Source organism: Pelophylax lessonae (assembly GCF_965119305.1).
Source record: "Pelophylax lessonae genome assembly, chromosome: 2".
Lineage (NCBI taxonomy): Eukaryota > Metazoa > Chordata > Amphibia > Anura > Ranidae > Pelophylax > Pelophylax lessonae.
Window position 1 is genome coordinate 101,105,404 of NC_138769.1, and position 17,708 is coordinate 101,123,111.

Below are 17,708 nucleotides of genomic sequence, written 5' to 3' on the forward strand. Positions count from 1 at the left end.
ATCTTGTTGATTTCATTTCAAATCCATTGTGGTGGTGTATAGAGTCAAAAATATTAGAATTGTGTCAATGTCCCAATATTTATAGACCTGACTGTATCATATTTTATATGTCATATTATTTATTTATGATTATGGGACAAGTGTTAGCGCTGCTAGTGTTACAGATTTTTCTTATATTAGTGAATCTGTCACACCTTTTTATTGATTAATTTGTGATTTATAGCAGCAGCTTTGGCCTTTGTGGTCTATGAATTTATATTTTAATATATAGCGCTGGGTGAGTGGGATTTGGACAACTATTTATTTAGTGGCCTTTTTGCTCCTTGTTTATACTATTCGATTTGTAGTTGACTAAAATGTACTGGAGATTTTAGTCGACTAAAATATGACTAAAACTAAAACAATTCAGATGACTAAAATACGACTAAAACTAAAATCGCATTTCAGTCAAAAGACTAAAATACGACTAAAACTAAAATGGCATTTTAGTCAAAAGAATATAACTAAAACTAAATCGAAATTTGCTGCCAAAATTAACACTGCTTGGCTGTACTGCCACCCGAACGCAACCGGAGGATTTATTCTCCCTGTGGTCGCAAAGCATTGTAGATGCAACCTTTAACCCGCTATTGAACTGTACTTTTTAACTTTGCCCTACAGGTAAGCTTGTAATAAGTCTTTACCTGTAGATCCCTTATAAAGCGATGCCCTTTAGTATACAGCGATGATGTCACGTGTGTATGCACAGTAACTTCTGCATTCATGACACACTGCCTGTGATGTGATTGCAGACAGCACCATGCTGTGATAGTAAACAGCAAATGGTCCCAAGCGCTAGTCTCTCTGGCAATCCACACTGTATACTGTCCCCAACTAATCCGGTGCAGCCATCAGAATTTAGTGCAAAAAGACCATCCAACAAGCAACCAGTGGAGACAGCGCTATCCGGATATAGGTGATGTAAACAAAGCCTAAAAATGGTAAATAGCAAGTGAAAAGTCTGAAAGTATTTAATGAACAAGCAGTTAGTGGTATAAGTTAAAGGAAAAAAATGATAACAGGCCAGCCTGGCCAGATGGAGCTGGGTCAATATCTGCTTAGTCCGATGGACAAGATGGAAAAGGCTTCTGTGGCGTGGTGTCATACCGCTGAGTAAAGTCACAAGCGATCGGGAGCCGGGCCTGGGCCTGCCAACGCTCCTTCGACCAGAGACTCGAAAGCATCACGGCAACACTCCCCTTTGCATTCCAGGCTGGTCACATCGGCTTCCTGCATCCGGGTATTGGCACTTCTGCTTTCGAGTCTGACGTCATGAAGGAGTGCTGGCAGGCCCGGCCCGGGCCGGCTCCTGAACGCCTGTGACTTTACTCAGCGGTATGACACCACGCCACACAGAGGCCTTTTCCATCTCGTCTACTGGACTTAGCAGATTTTGACCCAGCTCCATCTGGCAATGCCGGCCTGGTATTGTATTTTACCTTTATCTTATAGTAGGGATCTTAAAACTACAGCCCTCCAGCTGTTGCCATAGGTGTGTGCAGGGGGTGTGCCAGGTGTGCCTGGGAACACCCTACTCACCCAGTGCAGTGCAGATTCCCCCTATTGTCCAGGGCTCACTGCCCTACTGACACCGTCCATGTTTTTTAAATTATTAAATGTTTGCTCTCATTTATTTATAACAGTGTGTGTGTCGGTTTGTATGTATATATATATATATATATATATATATATATATACTGTATATACACAAACACACACACACACATATGTTTGAGGTGCACACCCTAATGCAATAGGCTGCGCACATCTATGCTCAGCGGAGAACGATCGCGGGTGTCAGGCAGCAATTGGAGCCGCCTGACCCGTGCATCGGCTTCCCCGCTCCAGAGTGGGGGCGGGAGCGCGCCGCTGGCGGTGCACGCTTGCCCCCTGGCTTCCCGCGCGTGACCGATGTAGGTCTACGTTGGTTTGTGCAGGAGAGTCACCCGCAGGAAAAAGGCGGCGGGTGGTCAATCATTTTCCTTCCACTTCACAATTATGTGCCACTTTGTGTTGGACTCTATCACATAAAATCCCAATAAAATACATTTACGTTTTTAGTTGTAACATGACAACCTGTGGAAAATTTCAAGGGGTATGAATACTTTTTATCGCGTCTACTAACTACGGGAAAGATTTATGTAATTTTTATTGTTTTTTTTTTTTTTTTTTACTAGTAATGGCGGCGATCTGCGATTTTTTGAGGGACTGCGACATTGCAGCGGACAGATTGGACCCCTAACTGACATTTTTGACACTTTTGGGGGTACCAGTGACATTACTACAGTAATCAGTGCTAAAAATATGCACTGTGTCTGTAATAATGACACTGGCAGGTGTCTGTAATAATGACACTGGCAGGGAAGGGGTTAACAGTATAGGTGATCAAGGGGTTAAATGTGACCCTAGGGGAGTGTTTCTAACTGTGGGGGGGGGGGGGGGGCTTGGCTTCTGAGATGACCATAGAGACCTGTGATCCTATATAGACGGATCACACAAGCTCTATGATCATTTCAGGGAGAAGGATGGTCGGCTGTGTTTACAACAGCCGACCATCCTTCTCTCTCAGCGGGGAACGATCGCGGGTGTCATGCGGCCATTGAAACCGCCTGACACACGCAAAGGCTTTCCTGCTGACGATTGGGGGCGGGAGCGCGCCGCCCCCAGGCGACCAACGTACCGATACGTGGTTTTGCCTGTAGGAGCCACTCTGCCGCCGTATATATAAAGTAAGCGGTCGGCAAGTGGTTAATTAGTACAGTTTTCGTCCATGACATCACTTCTGAAGTTAACCTCCCCCCATCCGCGCTACAGCCTATATACGGCTGCAGCGCGGACTTGAATTTTCAGGGAGGCCGTTTTTAAACGGCCTCCCAGAGACACGCCCCCGCGCGCTCCAGCGAGCGCGCAGCGGGGAAAATCTGTGTCGGCCGTGTCCCTTGGATCACAGATCGTGGTGAATGACCAATCACAGCGGCCATTCACCACGTGATCGGACCATCCAATGAGAGATGATCTCATATGTAAACATATGAGATCATCTCTCATCGCCGGCGCTCCTTCCTCACACAGAGCCTGCAGTGTGAGGAAGGAGGGGGAGCCTCACAGCGCCGGGGACACACAGGAATGTAATCAGGGCACCGATCACCAGTGCCCTGATTACTAAAGGTAAAAATATACACACAGTGCCCCCCCATCAGTGCCCACAGTGCCTGCCATCAGTGCCCCCCATCAATGCCCACAATCAGTGCCCATAGTGCTGCCAGTCAGTGCCCATCAGTGCCTGCTCATCTAGGCACTGATGAGCACTGACTGGCAGCACTATGGGCACTGAGTGTGGGCACTGATGGTGCTGCCCATCAGTGCCGCTCATCAGTGCCACCCGTCAGTGTCCAGTGCCATCCGCCAGTGCCCATCAGTGCCTCCTATCAGTGCCCATCAGTGCCACCCGTCAGTGCCGCCTCTCAGTGCCCAGCAGTGCCACCTCTCAGTGCCACCTCTGTGCCCAGCAGTGCCACCTCTCAGTGCCGCCTATCAGTGCTCATCAGTGCCGCCTATCAGTGCTCATCAGTGCCGCCTATCAGTGCCGCCTATCAATGTCGCCTATCAGTGCTCATCAGTGCGGCATATTAGTGCCACCTCATCAGTGCCCATAAGTGCCACCTCATCAGTGCCAACCAGTGAAGCCTATCAGTGCCCATCAGTGCCGCCTCATCAGCGCACATCAGTGAAGGAGAAAAATTTATTTTCAAAATTTACTCGCAGAAAATAAGAAAACCTTTTTTTTTTTTTCAAAATTTTCTGTCTTTATTCTTTTTTTTTGTAAAAAATAAAAAACCCAGAGGTGATTAAATACCACCAAAAGAAAGCTCTATTTGTGTGAAAAAAATGATAAAAATTTCATATGGGTACAGTGTAGCATGACCGCGCAATTGTCAGTCAAAGTGTGACAGCGCTGAAAATTGGCCTGGATGGGAAGGGGGTTTAAGTGCGCAGTAGGCAAGTGGTTAAATTCTGTCGTAGGAGAATTTTCGTATGAAAGTAACCTCTTCACTTTCCATATGAGACTAGCATGCAGCAAAAAAGGAAAGAACATTCGTCCGATAATCTGATCGTGTGTACGGGGCTTTAGAGAGGCCCAGCAGTTACTACTGCTAAGTTTTCCAGTCAGGTTTCATTAAGTACATAAATGGCCTACACCTATAACAAGGGAATTATCCAACTCTAGTCATAGCTGCACAGTTTGTTTTTATCTGCAGAGGCCTCTTATCTGCATAGGCAGTTTTTTGGCAAAGGTAAACTATGTCTTTATTGGTATAACCGCCACATGAGCTGTTGAGGCACAACAAAGGCGCGGCCTATGCTTTGGTGGAAGAGTAAATGGGTAATGTTTAGTGTTTTGTCTGCTTTGTGATGTCCACAAGTTGAACTTTATTACAGGTTCTCTTCACAACATTTCTGTCACAGATAGGAGCACCTGCGCGCCCCCGTCATCTCTGCCAGTGCCAGTGAAGGGTCGCGCAGGCCATGCCCCTCTCCCCGCCCACGGTCTCCCCGTTCTCAGCACTAAGTGTGGAGAACTCAAAAACCACGCCCCTTTCACAGTTTTCCCCCGCCCATAGCCTCCCAGTTTTCAGCACTAGCAAGGGTACGCGCAGACCACGCCTCCCCGCTGAGATATCTCCACCCACGTATTCCCAAGTTCTCTCAGGCGGGTGACGTATTTTCGTCACCTATGGGGTGACAATGGCACCGTCGCCCGCTCTCCTTCACGGACAGTTCTAGCTGCCCAGGGGCAGCTGAGGAAGCCGTTCTAAAATGCGGTAAAGGTGAAGTAAAACCGGGACAGGAAGGAAACATAGCGAGAGGGGGGACGTGTGCACGCGAGCGCTTGGTGTGCTTTCGACGAGCGTGCCCGCGCACGTCGGTGCGTCAGTGTGTCGGAGAGTCCCCTGGACTGGAGAGAGGAGGAGGTTTCGGGAGCCATGGCGACCAACATTGAGCAGATCTTCCGCTCCTTCGTGGTAAATAAATTCAAGGAGATCCAGGAGGAGGGGAAGCTTAACAGGTGAGCAAGAGGTCGGTGTGGTGGCGGTGGAGTCCAGGGGGGGAGTACGCGGGGGGTTACGCTACACCGAGGCCTGGCTGCGGCCTACATGGGGTGATCGGATGCTGTGTGGCCTGCAGGGGGATAGGCAGGCCTCGGTGGAGGCGGGGATGTTGGTCGGACCAGGCCCCTGCCTACCTCCCCCTGGGCTCATGTGGTCTGTGTTTGTTTATTTACAGAAATATAACAATAAAGGTGTAAACATCGTTCAGGGAGCGATCTCTGCAGTCTCCTGGGCGAACTGCACAGCAACAACATGCCTTGGTGGCCTGACCACATCATATCTATTCACCCCTGTGTCCTGATTACTGCATCCTGACAAGTGTCACCCCCCCAGGATGGGGTTCTTAGGACTTTATCTACAATTTTATCCCCCGTTTTACACCTATGCCTTTGGATACGCGGCATGTCTTTGCAAAGAGCGACATCGCTAAACGTGAGGAGTCCCAGTTATTTCTAATATTAGGGCCCCTTTACGCTTGTGGTCAGGGGTGCATTAAACGCACGCGGGTGAGCCACAGTTTTACTGCTCCCCCCTTAACATGTTCAGGACCACGCAAAAGCTGAACGACGGCTACAGCGCGGTCACACATTGCTGGGTAGACATCACATGTCGCAGCATTTCCTGCACGCCCCCTGGGAAGTGCATCGGCGTGTGTTTGTATATCCATATATATAATCTTTCACAGTGTTAACCCCTTATGGTAGTGTTCTGTGTTGATGTCCTCCCTTGATCGCGGGCATCTGTGCTCACTGCGTCCTTTGGACACCGCACGTCGCAGATGGGAGTAAAGCAGAGGTGTGCAAACTATGGCCCTCCAGCTGTATAGGAACTACAATTCCAATGAGTCATTGTAAATCTCTGACATTCACAGACATAACTAGGCATGATGGGAATTGTAGTTCCTGAACAGCTTGTGGGCCATAGTTTGGACATAGCTGGAAAGCAACTCTTTACCATGTGACCAGCTGTGTCAAATCACAGCTGATCACGATGTAAACAGGATTGGCTGGTTAAAGGCAAACCTCTCCTCACGCTGAGAGCGCGAGGGGAGAGCCAATAACTGGCAATCCATACAAGGGACTCCTAAATTGACAATCGGGGCACTAATTATCAATCCAGCCTTATCAGTGCCCACCAGAACTGCCATAAGTGCAGCCTAATCAGCGAAGGAGAATAATTACTTATTTACAAAAACTTTTAACCACTTAAAGCGGAGTTCCAGCCTAACCGCACACACTCACCTGTCCCACAGTCCAGCGATGCGCCGTCTTCTCCCTCTCTGCTCTGCGGCGCCAGCATCACTGATGTGGGCACCCGGCTGTGACAGTTTGCGGCTTTACAGCCGGGTACGCACTGCGCATGCGCGAGTTGCGCTATGCGTCGTGATTGGCCGGCAATCTTCTGGGACCTCTGACATGTCCCAGAAGATTGCAGGGAGGGAGAGAGGAGAACTTCTGCTCAGGGCGCCGCGGCGCTCAAGGCGGAAGTGGGAGCGGGTACCTGTCAAAACTAGGTACCCGCTCCCCCCCCCCCCCCCAAAAAATGACATGCCAAATGTGGCATGTCAGGGGGTTAGGACTATTTAAAGCGGAAGTTCCACTTTTGGGTGGAACTCCGCTTTAAGCCTCGGAAGATTTTACCCTCTTCCTGACCAGGGCCTATTTTGCGATTTGGCACTGCGTGACTTTAACGGACAATTGCGCGGTCGTGCGACGCTGTAGCCAAATGAAATTGACGTCCTTTTTTCCCACCAACAGAGCTTTCTTTTGGTGGTATTTGATCACCTGTGCGATTTTTGATCATGCGCTATAAACAAAAAACAGCGACAATTTTGCAAAAATACTTTTTCCTTTTTTTTTTTTATATGAAATCCCCCCCCAAAAAAATGTAAAAATCAAAGTTTAACATTTTAGGCCAATTTTTCTGCTACATATGTTTGGTAAAAAAAAAAAGCAAAAAGCGTATTTTGATTGGTTTGCGCAAAAGTTATTGCATTTACTAACTAAGGGAAAGATTTTTGTCATTTTTAATTATTTTGTTAACGAGGGCTGCGACATTGCGGCCGACAGAACGGACCCTTGACTGACATTTTTAACACTTTTGGGGGTACCACAGTCATTACTAAAGTAATCAGTGCTATACATATGCACTGTTACTGTAAAAATGACACTGGCAGGGAAGGGGTTAACTTTATTGGAGAGGGAGGGGTTAAGTGTGTCCCTAGGGCCGTCATTCTAACTGTGATTGGATGTGGCTGTTCATGTAACAGCAGAGATCTACGGTCCTACATAGCAGGACCGTAAGATCTCTGCTGTTACACAGGGGAGAATGACAGGCGGCTGTGTTTACATTAGCCGCCTGCCTTTCTCCCGGTGTTACCGGCGGACATCGGGTCCGCCGGTCACACGCGTGGGGGGTCCGAGCGGGAGCGTGCCTCCAGCGGCGCGTGCTCGCTCCCTAGAGCCTCACAGGCAAGCGACGTAGTATTAGTCGTGCGGCGGTCGGCAAGTGGTTAAACTTTTTTTAACATTTTTTCAAAGTTTTTTTGGTCCTTTATTTTTTTTGTTTAGGAAAAAAAAAACATGGTTATAAAATACCACCAAAGAAAAAAAAATTATAAAAATGTAGTTTGGGTAGAGTTTTGCATGACTGTGCAATTGTTTGAGGGGAGGGGGTCATTCACAGGATCTGACAGGGAGGGAGAGACTGGGCAGACAGAGGCATGTAAATTGACCACGGTATAATGGGTCAGCAGCCATGATTACTTTGGTCAGCACACCTAGGGGGACACAGAAAAAGGCAGGATCAACCAGGTTTTTTTTTTTTTTTTTTACAGCCTAGAAAGGGACAAATGACACCGCACAAGCACTGTGCACTTTAACATCCTTTAAAGGAACAGTATCTCCCTCTTTTTCTGGGTTACAATTTTTTTAAGGCTCGGTTCACGCTGCTGTTACTTGTGGACCCTACTTGTGAGACTCCAAGTCGCATGACATGTGAAGTCCCATGTTAGTCAATGGGAGCTGGCACTACTGAAGTGGCTCAGACTTGAGAAAAGTTTTCTGTGTCAAGGTGATTTCTATCCGACTTGTGTCCATAGACTTAAATGGAGTCTGATCCTCCTCTATATTATTGTGATTTAGATCCAACCTTATAGGAAGATTACTCAGATATTCCTTGTAGCCCTTTCCTTGCATCAAAGTTGCAATAAAGTAGTTCTCAAGTCGCAAAACTGTAGGAAGTCGCCTGGCAGTTGCACCGTAAGTCGTGCCACTTTTAGGTTGGAAAAGTGTGAACCGAGCCTAAGGCCTCATGCACTCGGGGGAACATCAAGCACTTGGGCCTTAGGTATTTTCATTAGCCAGAAAAATAATTTATTCTGGCCGTTGATATGATTAATGCCAAAGTGCTAAAAGTGTCACACGTGTTTAGGTGCGTCATTTACTTTCTCTGCTAAAACGCTACTGCACCTGGACGCACTGACTGTGGCGTTGGACACACAGGCTAACATGCAGGGGCATTTAGAGGAAGGAAAAAAATTCCTCTAGGAGCAGCAGAAAAAACATCCAGTGTGCAAGACTTTAAAATGTGGTGGCTGCATTAGCTCTATTTATTTTTAACTGGTGGTCCTGCCAATCACACTTTGTGTCCTTGGTGTAGCAATGCTTACTTACTGGGGTTGATTTACTAAGGCTACATTCACACCTGAGCGTAGCGTTTTCGCGCGATTTTTACCGCCATTTACAGGCGTTTTTTGTGCAGGCGTTTTTAGATTGAATAGAAACCAATGGAAAACGCCTGTAATCTGCCCAAAAAGAAGCTCATGTACTTTTTTGAGCGTTGGGCGTTTTACTTACAGCGTCAAAACGTTTAGCTGTGAACAGGGGCCATTGAAATGAATAGGATTTGTCTTGGGCGTTTTGAGAGCTGATCCTAGAGCAGAAAAACTCCCCAATAACGCCCCAAAATGCCTACATGTGAACGGAGCCTAAAGGAAAATAGACTGCTCACTCTCCAAGGGAATTTGTCTCCCTTAGTAGATAAGAGATTAGTAATAAGGCAAACTTAGTGAATGAGGTGGAGCTCTGCTGACATTTATCGATTTGCGTGCATGCAAATGAGCTTTTCTTTTTATTTTTTTTAATTTTCCTTGCATAGAATTGGGTATTAGCAAACTGAAACCTCCCAAGATTCATTGAGCTCTGGGGCAAATTCTCTTGCAAAGTGAACAGCTTATTTGCCTTTAGTAAATCAGCCCCACTGTTATTTATGATGGAGCAGTAGAGCTGCCTGATTCTGCATAAAATGAGAATCCAGAATTTATTCTATGCAAAAAAAAAAAAAAAAAATCACCATTCTCGACATAACATTATCTTTCACATTGTGCAAAAAATTGGGCTAACTTTAGTGTTTTTTTTTTTTTTTTTAATTCATTTTTCTCCACAAATTGCGTTGGAAAGACCGCTGCGCAAATGCAGTGTGACGTAAAATATTGCAACGACCGACATTTTATTCTCTAGGGTCTCTGCTAAAAAAATATATATAATGTTTGGGAGTTCTAAGTCCCTTTTTCTAGCAAAAAATACTGATTTTAACTTGTAAGCAACAAATGTGAGAAAAAGGCTTAAGGGCCATACACACTGTAAGATTTTCTGAAGACTTTTTCCTTCAGATTTACCTTTTCTATGTAGTGCAAGGGCCTGCCAGATTGCATACAAATTGAAAGTGTTTAGGTTTGACCTCCTATTATCTGGTTTGGGTAAATCTAAAGGAAAAAGTCTTTAGAAAATCTTATAGTGTGTATGGCCCATTAGTCTTTAAAGCGGAGTTCCAGTCACCTGTGGTAAAAATAAGTCGGCTACAAAAAGTGTAGCTGCTGACTGTTTTAAAAAAAAAAAAAAAGTCATTTACCACTCACCTGTCCCAGGATCCAGCAGTGAGCTAACCCCAAGGGGTCTCACCCACTGTCTTTGGTCCCCAGCACTGGCATCTTCACTATGGGCATCCGACTGTGACAGCTTGCGGCTTCACAGCCGGGTGCCCATTGCCCATGCGCTAGTCACGCTGTGCATTGTGAGTGGTGGATGCAATCTTCTGGGACCTGTCAGTGTCCCAGAAGACTGCAGAGGGAGAAAGGAAGTGGGAAGCAGGTACCTGTCAAGATCTGGTACCTGCTCCCCCCCCCCAACTCCTCAAAAGTGTCAATTGTGCAAAAGAAGTGGGGAACGAGTCCTTAAAGCGGAACTTGACCTTTTGGGTGGAGTTCTTCCCTCTGTATATATGATTCTGCATTTCCGCCTAGGGGGCACATGTGCACGCTGCTGGCGGACCCCTCCTGCTGTGATTACTCACATCGGAAGTCGATCTGCAAGTGCCGGGCACTGGATGTCAGGCAGAGACACAGAATAGAGATCTACCTATATAAACAAAGCAGGTCTCCACTCTGACGGGGGGATGGATTTTGTTTCCTGCAAAGCAAGGAATACAATTATTAACTTCCCTGAGTAAAAGCAGCAGACATAATACAGTAAAACACTGGCTAGGCACACATTTAACGACTTCCCAGCCAGTGTCATTAGTACAGTGATAGTGTAAATTTCTGTTTCGTTCATTGATGGACACAGTTCCTGATCTTCTTAACCATTGGGTTATATTGTCCCCTACAGGAGCAACACACTAGGCAGAAAAAAAGTCTGGCTATGCCTATGGGTAGTCCCAGGGGGTATACTCCCTCTCTCTGCTATAGGTACTCAAGGACCTAGTTTCTTGCTGGGATCTGGTCCTGGCAATTTTCCTTTTTATTTTTAGGTTTTTTTTTTTATTTTGTTTTCCTCATTTTTTTTTCCTATGAGATCTACAATCAACTGCCGTACTGGGCGAAGGGCTGGATAATCTAGATCCAGTGGTCACCCCAGTCTGGCCAGCAAGCGTGCACAGACCTCAGCTCTGCGCTAGGTCGGCCGCGACATAGCACCACTGGACGGGGGCTGGCCTGCGAGTTAAACGCCTTGCGAGGGCGCATATTACTGGGTCTCGTTCTGAGTCGCAGCATTCCTTCTGGCCGACAGCCCGCCCATTTCGATGGAGAGAAGGTTCTATCTGGAGCGGTGCCCGCCTGGTATGGGAACTATCCCCACTCTTCCCCTGGAGGGTTTTGAGGTGGACGTGGGCCCCTCCATGGGACGGTCGGACACACGGCTTCCCCTCCTTCCAGTTAAGCACCCCCCTCATCGGTCTGGTGGTCCCTGTTGGCCATCTCTCCCTCCCCCTCCCCTCCACTATGCTGGGGCTGTGAGGTGGTTTGGTCCACCTCCTGGTGTGGGGGCAGGGTGCTGTGCTGGCGATTGGTGGTGGAGGGGCGGTTGTACCTGGTGGGGGCCCCTGCCAGGGCCCACCCTTCCTGCCTTTGCCGTTTTTTTGAGGCCTAGGGATCCTTCCTGGGTCACTGAGAGCCTCAAGGTGCTGCGCAAGGCTGCCATTTTTTGTAGCCTGTGTGCTCAAGGCACAGTGGCTATGTTTGTGTAGTCCGGCAGCCATTTTGCTTTGGTCTGCCATTGAAAATAGCGGTGGCCATGACAGTGGATCCCTCTGGGCTGCAATTTTGGCAGTGGTAGCCCCTCCCCATCCCCTGGTGCTGTCTCCTGGTTTTTTTCACTTCCTGATCACTGCACGTGGTGTGCCAATTATCCTGGTGGCTGCAGGTGCCTGTTTCTGCTGGATGGTGAGTCTGGTGGGGCCCTCTCCCTCTCTGCTGAGGATGGATTGGTGCTCTTACTGGTTACCAGGTGGTGCTGCCGAAGCGGTGGGGGTGTCCCTTAGCAGTGTTTTTACACTTTTTTTTTTTTTTTTTTTGTGGGGTTCCCCTATTTATTAATGGAGTCCTTGGAGCACATTTCCCCACCTGATCCTCTCTGAGGCTTCGGGGCCCTCCGGGTCCCAATAATCCATTAGATGCACTGACGGTGGTCTTGGAGTTCTTTGTGTCCCAGGTGGTGGTGGTTTTTGGGCAACGGGCTAGCAAAAGGCGCCCCAGGCCTTCCACTGCCTCATCTGTCTCCTCAGATCCTGAATCTGATTCAGCCGCTGCGGACGTGGGTCGCTCTGCTGGGCCTGCGCCCACAGTTTTCTTTGACAAGGGATCAAAGCCCTTCAGGGCCTCCTCTGGTGAATCCAAGCGAACTTGGTCTGGCAAGTCGAGAGCGGGATTTTCAGACCCGCAGACTAGGCTCCTTCAGCATGAAGGTGCCCCCTCACCCGTATCAGGGGTGGGGGAACGTCTTTGCTGGTTTCCGGACCCGTGGACTTCCCTGGTACAAGTGGGTCCATGAAGTCATACGGTCTGGCTACAAGATTGACTGTTTGTTACCTTCCGGAAAGGTTCTTTCCTTCCAACTTGCGCCTGTCCCCGGACCGCTTACAGGGTCTTTTTGGGGTGGTGCAAGACTTGTTGCTTCAAGGGGTGATTGTCCCGGTTCTGACATCCGAACGTTTTCAGGGGTTTTACTCAAACCTGTTTAGTTACCAGGAAGGAAGGCAAGGTGCGTCCAATTCTGGACCTCGAGTCGCTGAACTTCTTTGTACGGGTGCAGAAGTTCAGAATGGAGCCCATTCGCATGGTGGTGGCATTCCTGCATCAGGGGTTTTTTCTTGCCTCTTATCGATATTAAGGATGCTTACCTTCACATTCCAATATGTGTCGGTCACCAGCGCTTCCTCCGCTTTGTCGTGGGAGGGGAGCATTATCAGTTTGTGGCATTTACCCTTTGGTCTCGCCTCAGCTCCTCGGGTTTTCACATAAGTGCTAGCCCCGGTGCTAGCATTTTTACCCCAATGGGGGATCATGGTACTGGGCTACTTGGATGGCCTCCTTCTGCGAGCTGAGTTGCTTAGTGCTCTGGTGGAAAACCTGGAGATCACAGTGCGAACTCTGCCAATGGGGGATCGCGGTACTAGGCTATTTGGACGACCTTCTTCTGTGAGGGGAGTCTCCTACTGCTCTAGTGGAGAACCTGGAAATCACTATACGAGCTTGAGGGAGTTTGGCTGGATTCTGAATTTTCAGTAGTCTGCTCTGGTTCTGTCTACAAATCTGCACTATCTGGCTAAGGCAGAGTGCAGAGTCAGACCCAGAGTGCTCTTTCCTCTGGACAAACTCCAGAACTTGCAGGCTGCAATTAGTCTCCTGCTGTCCAGCAGATGGTCATTCCTCTGGACTTGCATGCGGGTGCTGGGCCTGATGTCTACCTCCGAGGCTGTTCAGTTTGCGCAGTTCTATACGGTGGTCCCGGGTAGATTATGGGCAAATGGGACAAGAATCTGCAATCTCTGGAAAATCCGCTCCGGCTAAACTGTAGAATGAAAGAGTCCCTGATATGGTGGCTTTGTTCTCCGGCGCATCGGCTGGGCAAATCCTTCCTCCCCTTGTATGAACAGTGGTCACCACGGATGCCAGCCTCTCTGGGTGAGGAGGCATCCTATTCAAATAGTTCTGCTGGGGAGCGGGGGGTTCTGGACACTGGAAGAGTTCAGACTACTGATCAATGTCCTGAAACTCTGAGCAATCAGACTGCTATATATATATATATATATATATATATATATATATATATATATATATATAATTTGTGCTCATAAGTTTACACACCCTGGCAGAATTTGATTTCTTGGCCATTTTTCAGAGAATATGTATGATAACACAAACTTTTCTTTAAGTTTGGCTCAAGACATTTATTATCAATCAACTGTGTTTTACTTTTTTTAAAGCATAATGACAACAGAAACTACCCAAATGACCCTGATCAAAAGTTTACATATCCCAGTTCTTAATACCGTGTATTGCCCCCTTTACCATCAAGGACAGCGTGAAGTCTTTTGTGTCATTTGTGGAAGAGGCTCTTTATCTTCTCTGATGGTAAAGCTACCCATTCTTCCTGGCAAAAAGCCTCCAGTTCCTGTAAATTCTTGGGCTGTCTTGCATGAACTGCATGTTTCAGATCTTCCAAAAGTAGCTCAATGATACTGAGGTCAGGAGTTTAAAATTGCCTCTACAGAACCTTCACTTTATTCTGCTGTAGCCAATGACAGGTCGACTTGGCCTCTTGTTTAGGATCATTGTCATGTTGGAATGTTCAAGTACGTCCCATGCGCAGCTTTCAGGCTGATGAATGCAACATTTCCTCCAATATTTTTTGATAACATACAGCATTCATCTTGCCATGAATTCTGACCAAATTTCCTGTGCGTTTGTAGCGCACACATCTCCAAAATATCAGTGATCCACCTCCGTGTTTCACAGTAGGAATGGTTTACCTTTCATTATAGGCCTTGTTGACTCCTCTCCAAATGTAGCATTAATGTTTGTGGCCAAAAAGCTAAATTTTGTTCTCATCACTCCAAATAACTTCCCAGAATGAGAGCCACTCCGCTGTCATTTGACGGCGGGCGGGTGGGAAGTAGATAACCACTTTAAGACAGGAAGTTTTGACCCCCTTCCTGACCAGGCCTTATTTTGCGTTTCGGCACTGCGTTACTTTAACGGACAATTGCGCAGTCGCACTACGCTGTACCCAAATAAAATTTTCCTTTTTTCCCCACAAACAGAGCTTTCTTTTGGTGGTATTTGATCACCTGTGTGATTTTTAAATTTTGCACTATAAACAAAACAGCCACAATTTCGGGAAAAAAAAAAAAAAAACAATTTTTCACATTCTGCTATATAACATTCCCAAAAAAAAAAAAAAAAAAAAAAAATATTTAAAAATATAAATTTAACATTTTAGGACAATTTGTTTTCTGTTACATATTTTTGGTTTGCGCAAACTGCGACATTGTGGCGGACAAATCGGACCCCTGACATTTTTGACACTTTTGGGGGTACCAGTGACATTACTACAGTTATCAGTGCTATAAATATGCACTGTTACTGTAATAATGACACTGGCAGGGAAGGGGATAACCCTATGGGTGATCAAAGGGTTAAATGTATGCCTCATGCTTACTCGCGTGTGGAGGGGATGGGGGTTCTGTGACACAGACAGAGATCGCAGGTTCAGCTATGCTGAATCCTGTGATCTCTTCCTGTCTGTCACTGAGAAGATCCACCTGCTTTGTGGATAAGACGGTCTTCTCACACTTTTCCCGACGATCGGCCCGACTCCTGCATTTTCTAAACACACAGCCGGACATAGGTCTACGTTGCTGGACCCATGGGAGCCGTACTGCTGCAGTAGGATTACTGTCGGCAGTTGGCAAGTGGTTAAGGACCCTCAGATGTAAGCCACCTGGTCCCGGTGACTTTTAGGTTACGTTTTTCAAGTCTAATTCTGAGTCGGTCTTCTGTTAACCATGAGGGTGCTTCCTGTGATTTGTTATTAACTTTAACATTACAAACTGGGTTTTTGTGAAGAATTTTTTTTTTTTTTTTTATTTAGTACCTTTTTGCCTTCCTTGTCCTTTTGTAGCCAAATTCCCTTTGTTGTCCTTTATGGGGCCAATGTGTTCTGGTCTCTTTTCTTAGGGCTTTTTCACACGGACGTTCCGTATGTCCGTAAATCACCCCATCCGTTTGGGGGTGATATACGGAGATAATGAATGTCTATGGGATTGCGGATGTCAGCAGATGACCATCCGATTTTCATCCTTTCAGTTCTGTTCCGTTTCTTGGAAGAACCCTATTTTTGTTCCGTTTAAACAACGGAACGGATGCAAAATCGGATGTCAGTGGTGTCATCCGCTGACATCCACAATGCCCATAGACTTACATTATGTCCGTATATCATCCGCAAACGGATGGGATGATATGCGGACATACGGAGCGGATGACACAAGTGTCGTCTGTGTCCGTGAAAAAAAAAAAAAAGTGCCGGAGCAGATCGCAATACGGTCCGCTCCGTGTGAAAGAGCCCTTACTATTTTTATTTACTTAAAGAATTTCTTGTTTTTTTTTTTTTTTTTTTTCCTCGCTATGTGCCTTTCGTGTTCTATTTTAGCTGCCTTGATTGGGCTCTTACATTTCTTGTGTTCTTTGTGATGTTGGATCGCTGCCAATGACCCCTCAGCCTTTTTTCTTTTTTTTTGTAAATTCATTTATCGAAATATAAAAGGCTTATGACAAGTCACGCAAAGGAATACAATGAATGATATCAAGAGAAAATAAAATACATAGATGGATGGATATCATACAATAACTTAAAACAATTATGCTAACCCCTGAGAGCACACCACAGAGAGAGGTGCAGTGCAATGTATAGGACAATGGGTTTAAGGACTATTCTGAGGCAACTCCCCGCCCCCACAGGCATCTATCATATGGCCGGCTACAGGTGTGTGGGGGGCCGCCCCCAGACAGTCACCAGATTGTGCTGCGGCTACTGAGGGGAACGACATGGGTAGTCTCAACAGGAAGTGAAGCAAACAGATAACTAGAGAAATATGCCTCAAAGGTAAATCTAGAGATAAGTGAGAAAGCAAAGAGAGAAAGTCTAATCCTGCGATATCCAGAGGCAATGCAGATTAGAGGCAGGAGATAGGAGAAAGAAGGGGGGGCAGAAAAAGGGGAGCAGAGGGATGACTGAAAGGAGAAGGGGGGAGGGGACATCGCGGCCCGGCGTCACCCTCGCCATCAGATCAGTAGGTCACGATATTCTGCCGTAAATGTGAATTCATGCCAGTAGTACCAGCGCTTCAAAATTTTTTCTCTGACTCCCCGTTCCATTTCATTAATGCATTTCACTTTACGGAGCCACATGGCTACAGTGGGGGGCTGAGTCTGTTTCCAAAGAGGGGGGATGCAACTTTTCGCCGGCGTGAACAACGGCAGGGTGGATTTCCGATAAGACGCCCTCGGAAACTCGTGATGGTGAAGAAGGAAAAGAGCTGGGTCCATCGTAAGAGAGTGGTCTGTGAATTTTTGGGCTTTGGTACATACCGAAGTCCAAAATGGCTGCAGCCGTTCACAGGACCAGAAGACATGGAGGTATGTCCCCACTTCCTTGCCACACCTCCAACAAGTGTCAGTACAGGTCGGGAACATCCGACGAAGCCTCGTCGGGGTGTAATGCCACTGGGTCAGGCATTTGTACCCCACTTCCTGGTAGCGAGAGCAGAGTGAATTTTTATACGCGAAGAACAATAGGCGTTCGACATGGTGATCGGATTAGTTCAGGCCGAGATCCCTCCTTTTTTGATATGCATTTTTATGTTGGAGTTTAGCCACCCAGGGTTTATTTTTAGCTCTTTAAAATGTATTCCCTGTTGGAATGCACTGGCCAATACCTTTTTTAGTATGTTCTTAAAGCACTCCCATTTTTTCCTCTGTGTTTTTTTGTTTCTAGCATTTTATCCTATTTTATATTGTCTAGCAAAGTGCTCAGTTTAGGGAAGTTTGCTCTTTTGAAATTCAGTGTCCTTGTTTTATCCTTGTGTTTTCTATTAATATGATTTATACTGAAATTAATTGACCTGTGGTCACGGTTTCCTAAGTTGCTTCATATTTCTACATCCGTGATCAGGTTTGTATTAGTAATCAGTAGGTCTAGTAACGCATTGTTTCTTGTCGCT

The 17,708-nt window shown here is 46.8% G+C and overlaps 1 protein-coding gene across 1 annotated transcript in view; it reads left to right on the forward strand.

Moving 5' to 3' along the window:
- Positions 1 to 4,707: 4,707 nt before the first annotated feature.
- Positions 4,708 to 17,708, forward strand: part of SON (SON DNA and RNA binding protein) — a 301,593-nt gene continuing 288,592 nt past the window's right edge. Inside the window, exon 1 of the mRNA XM_082247959.1 lies at positions 4,708 to 5,107. Coding sequence (XP_082104085.1) covers positions 5,025 to 5,107 — 83 coding nt within the window. The 5' untranslated portion in view covers positions 4,708 to 5,024. The remainder of the gene's footprint in view (positions 5,108 to 17,708) is intronic.